The sequence below is a fragment of the Larimichthys crocea genome, chromosome XXI, assembly GCF_000972845.2.
Source record: "Larimichthys crocea isolate SSNF chromosome XXI, L_crocea_2.0, whole genome shotgun sequence".
Taxonomy (NCBI): Eukaryota; Metazoa; Chordata; class Actinopteri; family Sciaenidae; genus Larimichthys; species Larimichthys crocea.
In genome coordinates, this window is record NC_040031.1 from 9,641,726 (window position 1) to 9,661,615 (window position 19,890).

The 19,890-nt window shown below is 43.8% G+C and overlaps 2 protein-coding genes across 5 annotated transcripts in view; both read right to left on the minus strand.

Annotated features, from left to right (window-relative positions):
• Window positions 1–2,759, minus strand: part of sf3b3 (splicing factor 3b, subunit 3) — a 25,564-nt gene extending 22,805 nt beyond the window's left edge. Inside the window, exon 1 of the mRNA XM_027272787.1 lies at window positions 2,602–2,759. The gene's annotated coding sequence lies outside the window, so the exon portion shown is untranslated. The remainder of the gene's footprint in view (window positions 1–2,601) is intronic.
• Window positions 2,760–4,831: 2,072 nt separating this feature from the next.
• The window catches only part of hydin (HYDIN axonemal central pair apparatus protein), a 56,026-nt gene continuing 40,967 nt past the window's right edge, over window positions 4,832–19,890 (minus strand). For all 4 annotated transcript variants that reach the window (XM_027273045.1, XM_027273044.1, XM_019276140.2 and 1 more), the window contains 39 exons: window positions 19,611–19,783; window positions 19,205–19,403; window positions 18,860–18,953; window positions 18,611–18,704; window positions 18,329–18,497; window positions 17,961–18,043; window positions 17,670–17,825; window positions 16,989–17,039; window positions 16,638–16,731; window positions 16,252–16,456; window positions 15,893–16,125; window positions 15,620–15,768; window positions 15,320–15,521; window positions 15,120–15,228; window positions 14,771–15,010; window positions 14,456–14,598; window positions 13,959–14,183; window positions 13,712–13,872; window positions 13,420–13,505; window positions 13,105–13,327; window positions 12,825–13,016; window positions 12,602–12,728; window positions 12,126–12,291; window positions 10,998–11,145; window positions 10,684–10,891; window positions 10,369–10,590; window positions 9,733–9,902; window positions 9,433–9,631; window positions 9,152–9,313; window positions 8,888–9,055; window positions 8,658–8,767; window positions 8,325–8,547; window positions 7,222–7,431; window positions 6,955–7,118; window positions 6,564–6,714; window positions 6,255–6,482; window positions 5,957–6,181; window positions 5,560–5,841; window positions 4,832–5,347 (listed from right to left, as the gene is read on the minus strand). In XM_027273045.1, coding sequence (XP_027128846.1) covers window positions 5,141–5,347; window positions 5,560–5,841; window positions 5,957–6,181; window positions 6,255–6,482; window positions 6,564–6,714; window positions 6,955–7,118; window positions 7,222–7,431; window positions 8,325–8,547; window positions 8,658–8,767; window positions 8,888–9,055; window positions 9,152–9,313; window positions 9,433–9,631; window positions 9,733–9,902; window positions 10,369–10,590; window positions 10,684–10,891; window positions 10,998–11,145; window positions 12,126–12,291; window positions 12,602–12,728; window positions 12,825–13,016; window positions 13,105–13,327; window positions 13,420–13,505; window positions 13,712–13,872; window positions 13,959–14,183; window positions 14,456–14,598; window positions 14,771–15,010; window positions 15,120–15,228; window positions 15,320–15,521; window positions 15,620–15,768; window positions 15,893–16,125; window positions 16,252–16,456; window positions 16,638–16,731; window positions 16,989–17,039; window positions 17,670–17,825; window positions 17,961–18,043; window positions 18,329–18,497; window positions 18,611–18,704; window positions 18,860–18,953; window positions 19,205–19,403; window positions 19,611–19,783 — 6,651 coding nt within the window. In that variant the 3' untranslated portion in view covers window positions 4,832–5,140. The remainder of the gene's footprint in view (window positions 5,348–5,559; window positions 5,842–5,956; window positions 6,182–6,254; window positions 6,483–6,563; window positions 6,715–6,954; window positions 7,119–7,221; window positions 7,432–8,324; window positions 8,548–8,657; window positions 8,768–8,887; window positions 9,056–9,151; window positions 9,314–9,432; window positions 9,632–9,732; window positions 9,903–10,368; window positions 10,591–10,683; window positions 10,892–10,997; window positions 11,146–12,125; window positions 12,292–12,601; window positions 12,729–12,824; window positions 13,017–13,104; window positions 13,328–13,419; window positions 13,506–13,711; window positions 13,873–13,958; window positions 14,184–14,455; window positions 14,599–14,770; window positions 15,011–15,119; window positions 15,229–15,319; window positions 15,522–15,619; window positions 15,769–15,892; window positions 16,126–16,251; window positions 16,457–16,637; window positions 16,732–16,988; window positions 17,040–17,669; window positions 17,826–17,960; window positions 18,044–18,328; window positions 18,498–18,610; window positions 18,705–18,859; window positions 18,954–19,204; window positions 19,404–19,610; window positions 19,784–19,890) is intronic.

Sequence of the window (19,890 nt, forward strand, 5' to 3'; positions counted from 1 at the left end):
CACCCTGTCTGTCATGTGTGCGCGCGTTTGGGTGTGTGGGTGGGGGCGGGCGGGGTTCTGTCGATTTTCGAATCGAATTTCGAATAGTGTTTTTGATCAAAAGTCACATCCCTAGTATGGACAGTAATAATATACGTTATTCAATGTGAACGCGACCTGATCGGTGGTTCGATCCCGGGCTCCGTGTGTTTCAATTCCATGGAATCGTTTGGCAGTTTATCTAACGATTCTCTTATCGATTCCAGAAAGCATGAAGTACGCCACGTAACCTCCGCAAGTTTGGCACGTGCAGTGCAATCAGTAGTAAACAATGTCACCCACTCGGTTCAAACGCTCCAAAGTTTGGCTGCATTTTACCAAAAACAGACGGCAACAGGGCGACTTGCAATCATTGCAAAGTGGAGATAACAGCGTCGGGAGGGAACACGACGAACATGCAGAAACATTTGCGCATACAACATGCAATATTTTGAAATGAATGTCGTGTTTTTGACACGCTTCGGACTGGAGATGAATCTCGACCTGGCAGCAGCGGCAGCAGCCAGGCTATGAGCACCTCTGCGGTTACTACGGAAGGTAGTTACACATTGTTACTATTATCCAGGCTGTGGGCCTCTTTTGACCTCGCTGCTGGTTTTGTAAGGTCGTGATACTTCTTGTTACCTTTTCCTACCTTTTGTAATTGCACTGTAATTTCCCAGCTTGGGATAAATAAAGTATGTCTATCTAATATCTATTTAATAAAGTATTTCTGATTCTGAAAGTGTCCTTGGACCCCAAATTGCTCCCTGTTAGTCACTTTTTGGATAAAAGCGTCAGCTAAGTGATTAAAACGTAAATGCAGTTTGACTGTTTTTAGGAGGGACATTCAAAGTCTGCAGGAAGCAGCACTGTGGCTGAGTTAGCTGCCTTTAAAACAAACAAACGACCTGCTCACAGAGTGTTCATTTTATCAGACGAGATGAAATATGTTCATCAACGAGCCCTTTTCTCTTGACTAAGACGAGACGACGACGAGGCGATACAATGTTCTAAAAACACATGTGCCAATGTGTGTTTTTGTTGACGAATAATGTCACGCAAGAACAAAAACGTCCTCCTTGTTTTCGTCTCCTACATAAGAAACAAAAAGCAGCATCCAGTCCTGCCGTCATGTGTTTGTGCCAGCACTTCTTTCCACACGTCTGAGATCCTCTGGCTGCTCTCGCACCTGTGGCTTGAAAACAAACAGCACGCAGGAGAAACACGGACACCGCGATCATGCTCGGAAGGAAAAAGAGAGACTGGACGTGTGGTTTTAATTTCCATTATTTAGAAGCAGAGAAAAAGTCACAATGTTTTGTTTTGACGGATATGTGCAGGAAGAAAACCACCAACCTGAAAAGGCAAATTAACCTCAGCGTGTGTGTGTTTCTAATAAATATAAAGAATGAAATCAAGTGCATATTAAGTGTGTATTGAAACAACAGACAAGACACTTAGCAAAGTTGCACTGAAGATGAATTCATTCAATTCAATCAACTGACTAGAGACTAAGACTAGAGACTAAGACTAGAGACTAAGACTAGAGACTAAAGACTAAGACTAGAGACTAAGACTAGAGACTAAAGACTAGAGACTTAAGACTAGAGACTAAGACTAGAGACTAAAGACTAGAGACTAAAGACTAGAGACTAAAGACTAAAGACTAGAGACTAAGACTAGAGACTAAAGACTAGAGACTAGAGACTAAAGACTAAGACTAGAGACTAAAGACTAAGACTAGAGACTAAGACTAGAGACTAAGACTAGAGACTAAGACTAGAGACTAAAGACTAAGACTAGAGACTAAGACTAGAGACTTAAGACTAGAGACTTAAGACTAGAGACTAAGACTAGAGACTGAAGACTAGAGACTAAGACTAGAGACTAAGACTAGAGACTGAAGACTAGAGACTGAAGACTAGAGACTGAAGACCAGAGACTGAAGACCAGAGACTAAGACCAGAGACTAAGACCAGAGACTAAGACTAAGACTAGAGACTGAAGACTAGAGACTAAAGACTGAAGACTAGAGACTGAAGACTAAGACTAGAGACTAGAGACTAAGACTAGAGACTGAAGACTAGAGACTGAAGACTAAGACTAGAGACTAAGACTAGAGACTGAAGACCAGAGACTGAAGACCAGAGACGAAGACCAGAGACGAAGACCAGAGACGAAGACTAGAGACTGAAGACTAGAGACTAGAGAGACACACACACACACACACACACACACACACACACACACACACACACACAGACTCGTGTTTACACGCAAACAACCGGCGACTGATGCTAACGTTAGCTTAGCACAAGTTACCGCGTATTTACCTTTTTCTAAATCAGCTCCTTTGTCGCATGCAGTTTATTTTTACCTCACCGGGTTTAAAGAAGTCAGCGCCGCTCAGTTAAAACACAAACACACACAGCTCGTTTATTAATTAACTCCATTCATTAACAGCGCCACTTTCTCCTGCCGCTAACCCGCTAACATCACCGAACCCCGCTCACGCTTCTCACGCATTCACCGCCCGTCTGACCGCGGACGAGCCACACACCCGCACAGAGAGATATTTACCGCCGTGTGTGATGAGATGATTCAGATTCTGCCGGATTTTATTTTTGTTTTTTTCTGAGTCCAGACGACGACCCGCCGTTTTCTGGGTCCTTCGTTAAAGCTACCACAGAGGACGCCGTCGTCATGCGTGAGGCTGAGGGTGGCCGACACGGTGCCTGACGGAAATATATTTAAAAAGAGCGGGCGGTGTAGTAGCGCAGAGTGTCCACAAGGTGTCGACAAACACACGCGGAGGCAAATATAGGAAAACACGCGGAGGAAAGGTTTAAACCTAATTATAATAATAAAATAATGATGATTATAATGCGATCAGTTTAAAGTAGTCAGGATGAAAAAGTAACTTTTATATCTGACACTCATCACACATATCAGTGGACACTCCTCAACAAAAGACAAAGCAACGTGGATCTAATCTAAACTGTATTAGCATCATTAGACATTATTGTCAATGCACATACAGTGTTTTCCTCATATCCCTGGTGCAAAAGACAATATACCGGTTAACACTTTTAAGAGTAGACTTATTATAAGATTAAATCAAATCAATTTTATTTGTATATAGCCCAAAGTCACAAAGTACATTTGCCTCGGAGGGCTTTATAATCTGTGACACCCTCTGTCCTTAGACCCTCGGTTCGAGTGAGGAAAAACTTGCCCACAAAAAAACCTTTAACAGGAAAAAAGGTGGAAGAAACCTCAGGAAGAGCCACAGAGGAGGGATCCCTCTCCCAGGACGGACAGACGTGCCATGGATGTCACGTGTACAGGACAGATCAACACAAACATAATAATAAAATGAAATAATAAAATAATGATGATAATAAGGCGATCAGTTTAAAGTAGTCAGGATGAAAAAGTAACTTTTATATCTGAACATATTTATACTGTTTATATCTTTTAGATTTGCCGTATTTTTTCTTAGATATCTTTTATAATCTGGGTTCCGGAGGCAGACACGGTCAACACTTTTAAGAATAAACTTATTATAAGATTAAATCAAATCAAATCAATTTTATTTGTATATAGCCCAAAGTCACAAAGTATATTTGCCTCAGAGGGCTTTGCAATCTGTACAGGGAGTGACACCCTCTGTCCTTAGACCCTCGGTTCGAGTGAGGAAAAACCTGCCAACAAAAAAACATTTTAACAGGGAAAAAAGGTGGAAGAAACCTCAGGAAGAGCCACAGAGGAGGGATCCCTCTCCCAGGACGGACAGACGTGTAATGGATGTCACGTGTACAGGACAAATCAACACAAACATATTGTACAATTACAATGAATGATAAAATAATCACAGACTAGTTAGTGCTGGCTCAGGTCATCCCTTAGTTTTGCTGCCATAGGATTAGACTACCAGGGGACTCTCCTTCCCCTCTCTCTTTCTATCTCTCACCATCTGTAAACATACACGTCTCATTAATGCATGTTACTAACTAAACTTCTTCCCTGGAGTTTCTGTGCTCTGTCGTCCAGCAGGTTCCCGTGGACCGTGGCTGCTGCTGTGGTCCTGCACGACGTCCACTACACATATTATTACTGTCATTATTGCTACCATATCTGCTACTGTGGTCATTTTATCATTAATTGTAATTCATTATCATTTTGTCAGTCATTGTAATTGTACAGTATGTTTGTGTTGATTTGTTCTGTACACGTGACATCTCTTGCACGTCTGTCCGTCCTGGGAGAGGGATCCCTCCTCTGTGGCTCTTCCTGAGGTTTCTTCCACCTTTTTCCCTGTTAAAAGTTTTTTGTGGGCAAGTTTTTCCTCACTCGAACCGAGGGTCTAAGGACAGAGGGTGTCACTCCCTGTACAGATTGCAAAGCCCTCTGAGGCAAATGTACTTTGTGACTTTGGGCTATACAAATAAAATCTGATGTAATTTGATTTGAACTTGCATATATATATTTTTATATTTCATGTATATTGTCTTTTGCACCAGGGATATGAGGAAAACACTGTATGTGCATTGACAATAATGTCTAATGATGCTAATACAGTTAGATTAGATCCACTTTGCTTTGTCTTTTGTTGAGGAGTGTCCGCTGAGCTGTCAGTAATGCGTGTGTCCTCCAGCTCTGCCCCGTCAGTTGAGTAGCGCCTGTTTCCTGCAATGTGCCGTGTGTCTAAAAACACACAGGGAGTTTTTGTTCATTAAAACAGGAACACACTGGGATACAAGAATGACCAAAAGACACAAATATGAAGTGAATAATGAGTCCAACCCATCAGCCATCATCCCCCTCCATGTGGAAATGAGTGAGCAGTGACAGGCCCGGCCCAGATTCATTTTATTAAAACACATTTGACAAATTAAGAGACATAAATACACACAGGGTAATTCTGGCTTGTATGTATGGCATTAACGTTGAACTTCAGGCATCGGATTCATTATTTTGCAAAGAAAAATACACAATAAAGGCTGGAGTGCACATTTATTTTGGCATCTAGTGTATGTTATGTTGTGTGTAGTGTGTGTGTATGTGTGTAGTCTGTGTGTGTGTGTCTGCACAGCCAATTGCATGTGTGTACAAATCTTCAAGTCTCGGGGCGATGGCCCTTCAGGTAAAAGACCCAAGAGCAAGGTTTGTTGTGACCCTCAGAGCGCTGGCTGGTGATGGTCAAATTGCCAAACCACGGCCCCGGAGATCCTCCTGCAGGGAGCTCAAAGGATACCATGATGTTTTGGGTCTTTTTGGAGGGGATTGTGTCCACACCTTTCACAGTAAAGCAGGGATTGTCCACCTAGGAGCAAGGTAAATAAGGCTTCGATTAAACTAATTCCAGATATAATATAAAGGGAGGTAAACGTACTGACTTTCTTCACAGTGGCTGTATCATTAATCACATTCATTCTCAGTGACACTAATCCTCCTCCAGAACTATCACATTTTGAACTTTTGTTCCACTCATCTATCTGGTTATTTCCCTGAACCTCAGGGTCATCGGTTCGTTACCTGAAAAGAGAAAGCGGTGGTCTGCAGGAAGATGTTCTTGAAGGGGATAGCGACGTTGCGTCCTGCCTTGATGCTGAAAGGGCCCTGTGCTTTGGGAGTGAGGCACATCCCGTGTAAGGGAAAGATGTATTCGCCACCGACCGTTGAGGACAAGGTCAGCTGGCCTCTGACTTCACCCAGCTGATGAGGGTCGAAGCAAACCTCCACGCTGGTCTCTGAACCCGCCTGGAAGCCCGGAGAAGCACCGACACTCTTATCCACTGTGAAGTGTGAGCAATCAGTCTGCAGGAGAGAGTTAACAAGAAGGGGGTCACATGACAGCACAAAGTCACACACAAGCAACTATTTCACTTATTTTGTTGAAACTGGAGAAAAGCTCAGACTAATATCTTCATACCTTGCATGAGTACTCGGTTTTGACGCGGGAGTAGTTGAAGAACTTAACGGGAACAGAGTGACTGCTGCCCAGAGAGGTGGTGAAGTGGACTGCTTTCTCTGGTGGTGCTGGCAGAGCTCTGAGAAGCAGATCGTAGTGGAAGTAGCCGAGGTCATTGCTACACAGAGTCAGCCGGGCTGTAGACTCGCCTACACGCAGGGGCTGGTACTCAAAGCTCAGGGAGCCCTAAAGAGACACACACATTAATTAAAGTCTGTTCGGAACACAGCTGTTGTGAATAGATGCGCTCTGTATCCACCTTGGACTGTCCCGGCACCGTGTGCTGAGATGGAGCGCTGATGTCAAGACATTTGCACTCTGTGGTGAGGTAGGTAGCTGTGGTCAGGGGGTTCTCCACCTGTACTGTGGCCGAGGCCTTCTGGCGAACAGGGGTCACCAGCTCTATGATGGACAGGACTCCTGGAGACGTGGCCTCGAAGGTCACAAAGTAGAACAAGTACTCACCGGACACGTTACGGAACGTCACCTGAGGAGAAGAGTTCCAGGGTGACGTGAAGACAAAGCTCTGAAATATATCAAGACCTGGTCACAGAATGTGTGATCAAACCTTGGAGTTGTACTGCCCCTCTTTGTACGTAAAGAAAGACATCTTGTAGTCTGCCTTGGCCAAAGCAGGTACATCAATATATTGGAGACCCTTGAGGGACACTGCAGCATCTGGCTTGTCAGGTTTCAGGATCTCTATCAGCACACGGAACCTGAATAATGGACAAGTTCAAAACAAATATATTTCCAAGGAGCTCTGGGTGTCACCAAAATAGCTCTGAAACCTACTGTTCACTACCTGCCCAACACCAAACTAACTGGTGAACAGATTGGAGCATTTAGCAGAGCCAGAGAGCCAAATATTTCCCTTTAGCGGGTTGCAATCAGCAACAACCCTGTTAAATGCCACTAAATAAAACTAAAACGTGTGTTTGTGTCTGTGTATGTTTTACCGCTGCTGCTTGGAGTGCCAGTTGTGCACGGGAAGCAACAGTGTGTGGTGAGTCTTGGCAGGCAGTTCGTGCACAATGGTGTCCTCTGCTTTGGGAGGCTCAGCAGTTCCCTGCAGGGAGTAGAGCATGCCTGTCCCATCGGGGAAGGGAAAAAAGACTGATCCCTGAGGGAATAAGAAGGAGAGATAAGTGACAAGTTAACGCCACACTTCATAGCTTACGCTGTTTTGCTTTGTGTTGTTACAAAGAATGCACTGTGAATGTTACCAGGTGTTTATTTCCTTCAGCAGTCATGGTCAGCGGTCTGTAGGTGATCTTGTATGTCTCTTGTTGGAGGGGTTTGAGGATCACGGAGGTTGCGGCGCTCCACTGCTCGCCCTCTATGACAGGTCTGATGGTGCAGTGCTGGTTCATGGGGTTGGACACGCGCAGGGTCTGGGTTTGAGAGCCACGTACTGGGCAAACAAAACTCACCACCTGGATACAAGAGGTCAGAGGGACAAAGGCATTATATAGGCGATACCTGACAAAAGCAAACAAACCTCAATGTTGATCACCCAAATCCAGCATAATATGACACACTTTCTAAACCCTTTCCTCATTAGTGGATAATCAGCTAATTGAGAGCGACTTAACGGTCAATTTTCAAATTATCTGCCGCTGGCCTTTAGCCACCCTGACTAATGAGAAGCTACACTGCTGACAAGGTAGCTTTCAGCTTAATGCTTACCAGAGAAACCTCAAACTGACATCCAAAATACTCATTTGCTATTTTTTTAAACCCTAAAGCCTTTTACTTGCATTGCTTTGTAATATATGGCACATGAATCAAAGTGGGGATTCATATGGAGCCGGTGCGAACTGTTTGACCTGACGTAAGGCTGCAGCGGTATTAGAAACTTTGTTATGATGTTATTATTAAAGGTACATTGTGTAAGATTTGGTGTCATGTTAAAAACATTAATCCATTATCAGAGATATCAATAAGGGAAAGGCCTCAGCGATGTTTATCGTTGTTTTCTGCCGTCCTCCGTCCTGATTTCATTTTGCTTCTTCATATTTTCACTTCTTTGATGCACAGACTCCTGCTCTCTTTGCTCTTCTTCTGCTAAATAATAAGCGTGATCCTAACTTCTCAAACTCAAACTGCTACATTAGCAGTGTGGTGGTTATGTATATTATATTCAATTTATGCCTAAATGTTACACATTGTTCCTTTAAGTGGAGCTTTCCTGGTGCAGGTAGTGTAATTTGTGTCAGAGCACATACAGTACATAGAATAAGTGTGATACTGGTCATCAGATACAAAACCCACAATGAGTATCTGTTCTATAGATTGTTTAAATTGTATAAAAGTGCATCAATCAAACCTCTTTGCTCGTGGAGGCTATGATACAGGAGCCTGTCACAGTGAGGGTAACGGGTGAGGAGGAGTCCTTCACGCAGCAAGACAAGTTCTCATATCTTGCGTCATTGCTCAGCTCCACGGGGGCAAAAGTCAGTTCGAAAGGAACCTGCATGCCTGGACCGATATAGCCTTTAGCTGGTGTGATGGACAGCTCTGTGGGGAAATTCTCTGTTTTCCACTGGAACCTGGTAACAAGGTGGACAGAGAAAAAAATCAAACCAGAATGAGCCATGAGACTAAAAAAGGCAAGTGCAACAAAACATTTATGTTCTCATAGCACCAGTCTACGACTCACTTGGAACCAATGTCTCCAGTGTTCATCATGAAAATTTTCTTCTTGGCCTCGCAGTGCTGGACAACAGCGCCAAAGGATAGGTGGTTCTGGTCCAGCTCGACCTCCACACCCTGTAATGTCAATGGAAACTAGTGGTAAACATGACTTTATCCAACATACACTGTGGAGTTGCACTACAGACTCAAGGGAAGCCGGGCATCGTTTGCACCAGCCTCTTAAAATGAACTTACCCGGCAGCAGCCTTGGATGGTCAGCAGGGGGTGTGACAGGCCTGCAAACTCTGCCAGCAGCTCAGCAGTGAAGGGAGGTATGTGCTGACGAGGTGAGAACTGGATCTCAACGTTACATGAAGCACCAGCCTTTAGCCTCAGCTGACTTGCTGGACTGATTGACAGATCCTGGATGAGAACATGGAGGTGGAGAAGAGAGGATGATGATAATGATGATGATGCACTGTTTATCACTGTTTGTGTGTGTGTGTGTGTATTCCCTACCCTTGGTTCCGGCAGTGTGTTTGTGTTGAGCAGAAGAGTAAAGGAAATTTCTACAGGGCTGCGGTTGACCAGAACCACTTGTTTCTTCACCTTCTGACCCAACATCAGAGATCCTAGTTTCACTGTCTTCACTGTCTTCTGTCTGAGATCTTCCACCTCCAGCTAGGACAGAATGACACACGCACAGGTTCATTTGATTTAATACATCAGTCTATGATGCAGTCAAATGGATAGAGCTGATGGAACCAGTGCCCACTGACACTCACACTCTTCTCTCTTACCTTCATCTCGATGCCTTGCCCCAGTATCTCCACCTGTTTTGTGACACAGCTGTTTAAGATGAAGCTGAGTTTTTCATGGTACCGGCACGTCTCGCGAGGATAGAAGCTGACTGGCACCTCCATCACGGCACCAGGAGACAAAATATCTGTTTGGAAGTCAATCTCCAGGTAAGAGGTGTTCTTGAACTGGCACTGGACGCTGAGGAGGGCGGAAGTGGAGCACAGGAGGTTTTTCAAATCAGCCTTTAACGCTCAAACCCTTACATTAAACATTTCTTTATGCGGTACACCTGCAAGTACCTCATGTCCCTTTCGCCTTTGTTGCCGATCACTAGAGTCTGAGAGGCCGGCACCATGCCAGGACAGTGCAGGAAGCACTTGCCAAAGTTGTACTTGGTAAAGGAGAATTCGAGACTAGGTGCTACAGCCGTGCCTTTAATGGCAAAAATGAATTTTGGCCCGTGTTTGACCTGAAAAGCAGAAACAAGTGTCAAGAAAGAACATGTCACATTTGAACTGAACTATTGTTTATTATTAGGTGATACCTAATATACCTAATCAACCAATCATGAATACAGGTGGGAATAGAAACACTACAGTCAGTTTAATCACCCACAATAACCCACATATTTCAACAATTTTATGGTGTAAAATGAAAAGACCAATCTTTTTAAAATTAAATTATGTAGTTGGTTTCAATGTTTATGAGCAATGTGATAAAATTTGAGAACAAAACATTGTTTAATAATGTCACAGTTTGACAGTAATCTTAGCATACCTCTATGATGAAGAGAAAAGCAGATGTAGTGAAGTAAAGTTAAGTAGACTTTTACTTTTGCAACTTTCATTTCAACTCGCTGAACACAATGTGACAGATTAAGTGAAGCTGGCTGAGTTGATCTTTTAAAACTCACAGAGAGAAGATAAGCTTCTCACCTTGATACTCAGTCTGACGTCCTGGAGGTTACAAATGCTCTGGGGACAAAAGAAGAGCGACGACTGTAGCTGCTTCTCAACTTCAGCCGTGGCATTTTGTGGTCTCACTTCCAAGTGTTGCAGCAGCTCGCTGGGACCCGTTAGGTCAAAGTTCACTTCCAGGCTGAATCTTGCCAGATTGGACACCAGGAAATTAACGGTGGATTTCTCTGAGATCTCCACCTACAAATATTTACAGACACAAACAAGAAGGTGACTCTCTCAACTTCACACATAAAGTGAGTATTTATGTCTGTGATGTGAAAGCACGCTGACCTTGCCAAAGTCCAGAGTGTCTTGGTGGTTGGGGCTGATCTCTCTAAGTCCCCCGCCTGGATTCTCAACTTGAACAGAAGCTCTCATGGTGAAACAATCAGCCTTAACTGTGAGTGCGAGTGGCTCTGACTTCCTCTTCACCCTGAGAACCAATCTGAAGCTCACGTAGCCCTCACGGCAAGGTGTGAAGGACACCGACAATGGCAACCTGCAGCAAAGAGGTCACAGCAATTGACAGATACTCTCCGTGACTTTTAACTGTATGTTATAATAGTAAAGTCAGTGATTCATGGACATTTGTAAACATCATTAACCTTTCTTTGGACGCTACCATGCCCGTCATGGGCTGCAAAATGAGGCTGGACTGCTGGTCATCGCATAGAAGAGATGCCTGTGTGACAGAGAAGTGAAAGGGTTCGTCCTCTCCATTCACCAGGTTGACCGTCTGCTCCACTTTGCGACCTGTGCAAACACACACACACACACACACACACACACATACATCCGTTTACATTATTATCAGTAAATTATATTATTTGTCGTTATATTATTGATGTCTTCATGTTTAAACCTTAATACATTTTCCATTTTCTGTTAAACACACTTTCTGTCACTCTTAAAGAATACATCTTCTTTTGTGTTTGGATGTGGTAGCCAGGGATATAAGACTCATTACAGGTTTATACCAGAAACTTTTTGGATAACAGTGGCCAATAATTCAACCAAGGTTCAACCTAGGAGGTTTGTTTTAGGATTTTAACTGAGTGCAGATGTAATTTTTCACATAAGCGGAGGCTGGTGGAGTGAGCGTGTTCTTTAAACAGTAAGTTATGAAATCTGTTATGGTCCCAGAGACTTGTTCAATTTAATGGAAGTGGATTATATTATTTTCTTTTGTGTGATTCATCTGATGAATTTAGTCATCATCGCAGCACCGCACACGATTCAAATAGCTCGGAGGCTCAGGACAAGTCTGGATCAGTAGCTGCTTCTAGTCTTCACACGTGGGCAGTGTTAGATGTTGTAAGGTCTATTTTACTGTGATTCACAGGAGCCTTGTCTTGTCTTTGCTATCTGCAGGAGATTTACGAGGTGAAATTTTTATGTTAACTATAAAAGAGAAAAGTTCAGCTTTCATCGGGGCACCAGGTCAGGTGAGCTAGCTATGACTGCATGTGTGGAGAATGTCAAAATAAACAGATCAGAAAAGTTTGACGGCAAATTTTACAGATATTACATACAAGTGTTGGCACTCTATTGCATAAAATGTACTGTATATGTACTTGAACACCAAAATCCACCAGATTACTATCACAACATTGCAGGAGAAAATACTCAGAATAATATTGCTTTGTGTTGATTATGTGGTGCTACTTGAAGGAGATGTATGTAAATGCACGTACAAGCGTGTGAATCTATCTAAATGTGTGTATGTTACATACCGACAAGCAGTTCTCCAAAGTCAACGTGAGGTCTGTCGAGATAGACGAGTGGCTGTCTGGTGGTACCCACACACAGGAAGGGGACAGACAGTGACAGAGACTCAACCACAAAGCTCCAGAATGACTCCACCACATCCAGCTGCTCAGGTACGTATTTAAAACGCACCTGCAAACACACAAAAAGTTAGGGAAAGAGTAAGGGGAGTAATGATGAGGGAGGGAAGAGTGATGAACAACCTAGAACATTAGATTAACTAGAACCGATTAAATCAGATGAGATGAGTTTAAATAGCCAAGATTGTGACAAGACAGGATTAAAGTGGAAGGAATGCAATTAGATCTGTTGTGATGAAGTGGGACATGAGGAGGTGGGGAAACTTGAAACTTTAATGAAATGAAGACTGACTGATGTGCAATGACATGAAGATGAATAGAATGACGTGAAACATCAAATATGTGTGTCCTTCCATCCTCACTTCTACTTTCTTCCCAGGCTGGATGGTACCACTTGGCGTGAGGCAGCAGAATGGGCTGCCGCCTGTGTCTTCACACCTCCACTTGAATAAGTATGGTTTACTGGTTGGGTTCTGCACAGTAAAACCTCTGTGAAATAAACCAAACAACACACACACACATTCAAAGTGTTAGGGCTTACGCTGATAGAGATACAAAGCACTCGTCTCGCTCTTTCTCTGTTACCTTGTCAATGGTGTAGAGAAGCCAACAGCTTTGAACTCTATGACCCTGGTGTTTGGGTCCAGGTGGCCTCGGCTGCAGCGGATCCCACTGATGTAGTCTGACTCCTCCAAGTCAAAGTGACAGTGGGGCAACAGGCTTCGACCACACACCGAGATACAGGGAGCCTGATCCCCGTCCTGCAAGTTGGGGATGCTGAGAGAAAAGTAAGTAAGTGTGTGTCACAAGAATAATCTTGACATGTTCCTGCCACCCTCTTCTTTCATAACCAAAATGATTGTACCTGCAGAGCAGCCTGCCCTGAAACTGGGCCACTTCCAGAGGTGAAAAGCGAATGTTGAAAGTCTGCGTCGCACTCGGCTCTATGGCCCCTATGCTGGGCTCGACGCTGATGGGGGGAAGCTCAGGGTTCCCCATTAGAAGAGACATCACGCTGGCCAGAGCGCTGGCAGGACGGGCTCCAGTTTGCACTGACCTGCTGCTCGGTCGAGAGTTATGGGTCTCATCTGTTATAGACGACACATGTTCACATTATATTATATCAAATCTAATGCAAACAAGTTGACCTCAAGGTCTACATTAATATTACACTAAGTACCTCCATGGCCGTGGTTGGCAGTGTTGTCCATGAGGACGTCAAAGGAGAATTCCAGTTTGACCTTGCTGTGATTCACAATCTGCAGTCTTCACCCAGACACACACGCAATAAACATAAAAACATGATCTTATTAGCTTTACTGAATGAGTTTGTGTCAAGATTATTGCATGCAGCAGGAGGTCCACTTTAGCATCTGACCCCTCAGGAAAGACACAATTAAAAATCCAGTATCACTGGCTCGCTATATAGTTTTATATAGTTAGATACTCCATATACCCAGAGCCCAACTTACTGGTGGAGCCTGCTCTGATAGAGCATGGTGTCTTTGAAGTGGATGGAGTCGGTATTGCAGCTGAACTTCACATAGTCACAAACTGCACTGATGTGCAATTCCAACTCCCACTGGGAGCCCTCTACCACAGAGCAGCTGGGCTCAGGATCTGTCTTTATTACCTGTATGCAAACGGATGTAAACATTTGGTAAAATAACTGAACTGTCTCTTCAACATCTCTTTCATATCACTTGTCAACTTGTTTACCTTATTCTTCACATGCTGCTGCGGTGTTACTGAACCCTGCTTGGAAGAACTTAGCCACTGCACCGTCCTCTTTCTGTCATCCCAGTCCGTCACCTGCTCTAGTGGCTGCTGGAACTCCACCTGAGAAACTTTGCACCTCATTGGCTGGCTGGCCACAGTCACTGGCTGATTCGAGTGAAAGGTGACAGTCACTTCCTTAGAGCAACCAGCATGAAGGTGTCCTACCTGTAAGAAAAAGCAGATTCTTTTTGAATACATACAGCCAAGTATCATCCCATAGAGACACAAAACAACCACAAAGAGACAAAAAATAACTACAAAGAGACACAAAACAACCACAACGAAACACAAAACAACCACAACAAGACCAAAAACAACAGCAACGAGACACAAAACAACCACGAGACACAAAACAAACACAAAGAGACACAAATAACCACAAAAAGAACAACAACAATCTTGACCTGTTCTACAGCTACACCTGGATTATTTCACACCTGTGGTGAAAAGCAGACATGGGGTCCAGCAGGAGGCCACTCAAACCTCACCGCCTGGCTGCTGCTGTGGTTCGTCATGGTGAAACTTTCTTGGTAGGGACAATCTACATGGCAGTCACCAAAATTCAGCACCTCATGATTACCTGTGAGAGAGAAATATGCCTTGTAGAAAAATCCAGGATAAGAAACAAGCCTCCATGTCTTTTAGGGAATGAAAGACAAGGAGGGAATGACTGCTACAGCTGATCGATATGTCTGCTGTCCACTTCTTTCTCTGCCACATGATTAGTCTGCAGCCCTCCTTTATTCTCCTACCTTCCTCATCATCTTCCTGATCTATTTCCTGTGATGTCCTGTTGATGTTCGACAAAGAGAGGATTTCCTGGTAAGCTTCTACGGTCACTGGTATTGTGGTACAGCTGTACTGGTTGTCCTCCACCCGGAGTGACATCTTGGCCTTGACACTCAGGGGCTTGTCAGAGCAGAAGCCGACCTCAAACTCCGCCTGCTTGTTAACATCCAGCCTCAGGATGGCTCGGTGCACCAACTGATGTTCTGTGAAAGAAGAAAAGTGTCACAGACAGGAAATATGGGGAGGCGTTGAGCTTATTGCAGCAGCACCTTGGATTTCTGCATCTAGTATAAATTCAATTTTTTGTTGCACCTGAATCAGTGCTGCCCTCAAGCTGTGTGCAGTGGATGGAGCTGCAAGTGTTGCCAGGAGCAGCTTTGAGGGTGAACACTCCGTGTTTATCCAGCATGTCAATATTGACCTATTCAATACACACAGCAACAAAGCAAAATAAATTGTTTGAAAATGGTTGGAAGAAAAACATGAAAGGACAGAAATGTGTCTCCTCTCACCTGAGCTGGAATATTTCCATCATTTAGCAGCACCAGGGGCAGCGTAAGTCGGCGCCCGACCAATACCCGTCTGAACTGCAGCACTGGGCCTCCTCTGCTGTTCCTCAGAGCTGGACGCACCACACACACGCTAGGCAGATTACCCTCACCTGTGAGGTTGAACTCCAGCTCCTTGCTCTTAAATGTGGGTGTCGTTCTGGATCTGATTGAGAAGAGAGAAGGTGGACTGTGTTCAGCAAAGCAAAGCTGGTGGAGATACTATAACACTGTGGTAGCAAACACAGTCATGCTCTTATATACCTGCTAGTCCCCTCTATTGTGGCCTCAAACACAGCACTGTAGAGCTGCATGGTCTGCGGTGTGAAGGTGATCACAGCAAATGAGTGAGACTGGCTGGGAATGCTCAGTGTTGTGACGGACAAATCAAAAACATCGATGTTACGAGGAGCCTGTAAGGAAATACAACATATTTTTGCTCACTACTGTTTGTAATCATTGATGCTCCTGTATGCAATTATCCATGCATGTACTCATAGAGCCATATGGGTACATGCATGGCCATAGAAATCTTACCCTAACACTGGCATATCTGATGGCCAGGCTGAGCACGCAGGGCACCTTGCTGTTGTTGGTGAGTTTGAAGCGGGCACGAGCGGTCTGACCGACCAGGACTTTGTTGAAAACAAACTTGTTCTCCTCCTGGACGTAAATTCCCTCAGCGTTGCAAAACTGCTCAGAGGAGAGCTGACTGCTGTTGTTGCACTGATGGTGTTCCTCGAAGATGGAGGCCATGTCTAAAGTTATGCCTGGGAAGCCAAAGAAAGAAAAGTCGGAGTATTAGTCAAGGGAAAATGATGATGTACACCCTCTGAATGTTTACACAATCAATGTTCTGAATCATATAAGTCAGTTCCAGATCATACAGCTCTCACCTGGCCTGCAGACTTCAGCCAGCAGTCTGTACGGTATGCCTTCAGGCTGGACTGAGGGGTCACGGTCACTGATATCAATGAGCAGAATCTGGCTCCAGTTGCCCAGCTGTTCACCGGCACAGTTCACTGTGACCACCTGTTGCGACCCTGGCTGCAGGCTTCCAGTGCAGGGAGACACTGAGAAGACCCCCATGGTGAGACAATTCTGGAGAGAAACGGTTGAATTAGAGAGGCTCAGAAAAAAAGTACTTTTTTTTTTTTTTTTTTCACATGCTTTCATTAGTTTTTGTGGTGCAAATGAAAAATGTATTAGTAACAATGCTGCTATGTAAACAAAACAAAAACTACACAAGTCAGCAGACACCGTCGTTGTTGCCGTCTCTCACCTGTGGAATTCTTGTGTCTTTCTGGATGGACTTGCTTCTCTGTTTGCCAGCGGCACCAAAGAGGCTCTCTTGAGACATCTTCTTACCCTGACCCCTGAGACCAGCAGACAGGGACACAAACCACAACTTAACTAAAACATCTTTAAGCAAACGGATCCTGGAGAATGACCGTGACAGACGGTTTGTCATCATGTCAGGCAGCACTTGATGCCTCTGACAGAGTTAACGCTGGACAATAAACTGTGCCCTTTGGTGTTGAATGTATACAAACAAAAAGTTGCACCTTTCAGACCTTTCATGACTAATCACATTAAGCAATTGTCTATACTGTCTCTCATTTGTTTCACTTACATATCATCAGAGGGCTTTTTCACCACACCAGCAAATTCCCTGCAGTTCATTCTGTTGGAATTAGTAACACAATAATGTGTAAATGGAGTTTCATTTATCTACTTTATCTACACTTGAATATGGGATTTGTCACATACAGCAATGTCATTGTTGGAGGAGACCACTTTTTTAAGGTCTTGGTCTCGGAATCAACCACATTTTTTCTCAGTCTCAAGAGGTCTTTATTTCAAGATTAGTTAATGCTACAACCACCACAAATATCGGATTTATTTGAAATCATTATTACTGTGATTGGATATACTGTTAACGAGCTGTCACTCCTCCCCCACTGCTTACACGTGTACTCCAAGAAAAACAAATTTGGCTTCCTGCACCAAAAAGAGACGGCTCGGACAACGTCAAACTCTTATCACCACTTTGAAAGGAAGTATTTTAAAGAGCGGTAAGTGTAAGTGATGCTAGATCATACAAATATTAGTGACACATATTAGTAGTACCTATGTATGTACTGTCTGGTCCTCCTCTCAACCCCTTTAAGCGTTGGTTTTATTTCAGTCTCGGTCTAGTCTTTACTACAACACTGACCTGTGCTGAGCTGCATTTCCTTTACCTTCGTCCATTCCATCTTAGTTTTGTGGAAAGGTGTCCATGTTTGTGTGTGTGTGTGTTCTGGTCTCCTACCCTGCCCTTCCTGGTGAAGCGGGGTCTGTGATCGTGCAGTAGATGGTAAAACAGGTCTCAAAGACTCCATTGTTCTCAATGGTGAAGCTTAGGTTTTTCTTGCTGCCGTAGACCAGCGGACCGAAGTTGATGTCATACGCAGGTGTGATCGTGTACCTAAAGAAGGTCCACACAATTTGGAAACAATTTTGTGTTTAGTTGAATTCTCAGAAGTACACCCTATCAACAAAACAAGTAAGTAAAAGATGGTAGTAGGAGTAGGAGTAGTAGTCATGGGAATCAAGCCTTAACCTGGAGAAGACAGACTTCACTGAAACCGTGACAGGTAAGATGGCTATAGTTTCTCCTTCATCACCAATGCTGGGTTCAATCACCTGCAGAAGAGAAAACAGATCTTAAATGAATTACCCCATTCAGAATGTTATTACTGTAACTAGTTATTAGTATTATTTTGGACATTGAGACAGGAATCATAGGGATTGAGAGGGGTATGACATGAAACAATGATTATATGGGATGCCACCAGTACACCTGATGTGTGCATAATCCTGTTAAACTAGGACATTAAACAAGTTGGTGCACACCAAAACTGGCAGGTTTTCTTTGCCATTAAGCAAAATCAAATCAAATAAAATCAATAGTTCACAAGTGTCTCAGACCTGGCATGACAGAACAGGCTGCTCTCTGATTAAGACTTCCGTATTGGGTTTGCAGAGGATCTGCACCAATGTGGGCTTCGAGTGGGGCATTAGAGCACCGCTCTGCGGGGAAACGATGAAAATGGAGTCTGGCTTTGGTTGAGTCGGGTCAGTCTGCTGAAATGAAAACCTTGTGGAGAGAAAAGAATGCAATGAACAAGATAAAGTGTGCTTACAGTTACATGAAACTCAGGCTGATACTTTAACACTATGATAAGTTAAAAACTAGCAATTCAAACTCACTTGTAGGCTATTTCATATTTCCCTTGGTTTTTCATCCTGAGAGACAGTTTGGCCTCTTCAAAGACTTTGATGGTTCCAAAGTCCATACAGTCATCTGCCACAGAAACAAGTGTATATCATTTGTAATTATTGTGACATGAGTGCTATAGCTGAATGAACACTGTCACCCACAACACCCACAAAGGTCCTGGGTTCAAATCTCATGTTTCTTAGCCATAAAAATGAAATGTTTGAAAGCTCTTATTATACCTGGTGAGATCTCCAGAGCTATATCATAGGCTTCAGCATTTACATGTATGTTTTCGGTCTGTACGATGCCTAGAATTTTCTCCACGTCGGATACCTGAAACAAAACACACAGGACATGTCGTACATATGAGCAAAGGCATCTGTGGAACACCCAGTTTGACACATATAAACTTACAAACCTACAAATCTGCACATTTCCATGAGACTTTTACACATTTAAGAGTCGTCCTTGATATCTGAAGGTGCTTCTGACTGTCTGCCTACATCAACATTTGAACAGTATTTCCAGATCACAACCTACTTCATGCTTGTTTCAGCATGTTTACTTCTATACTTTCACTTTACCTCCAGGCGTAAGATCTTCTTAATGTGGACTTGCTTTTTGGCCGTGAAGTGCAAGGTGAGGGAGCAGGAGGAGTTAGGTGAGATGACACCTTGATCCTGTGGCACGGTGAACTCATCGCCCAACTCTTCCACACCCTGCAATCTCCAGGATGCAGGCAGAGCTGTCTTATTATGCAGCGTCACACTACGGGTGCTCCACCTAGAGGGGTGGATGGAAGAAGGTAGGTGGGTGGAGCAGAGTAAAGGACAGAGAGACAGGGAAAAATCAATGTTATGTCTGTGATGTACAGTATTTTGACTTTATCATGCTCTCCTGACTTTCATTGTGCTTGGTGAAAATCATTTGTCAAGCTATTTTGGAAAATATCGTTTATCTTCCCTGATTGATCATTCAATATTTTGGTACCTGTGCAGCAAAATCCTGTCAAAGTGCAAATGCTTGCTTTCCAGCTTCAGCTCGGGACGAACGCCCCAGCAGGACAGGTCGATGATGACGAGCTCCGGATTGTCCTTGATATGGCAAACAACACTGTCCTTTATTTGTCCCAGTTTTGTTGGGTAGGCCCACACTGCCAACTCCTAGCAGACAGAGAGAATAATATTTACATGTGCAAATGCCACTAGAGTAACCGAATATTCTTAATGTGATATTTCTATGTTGGTTACATGACGAGTTATCTGAATAG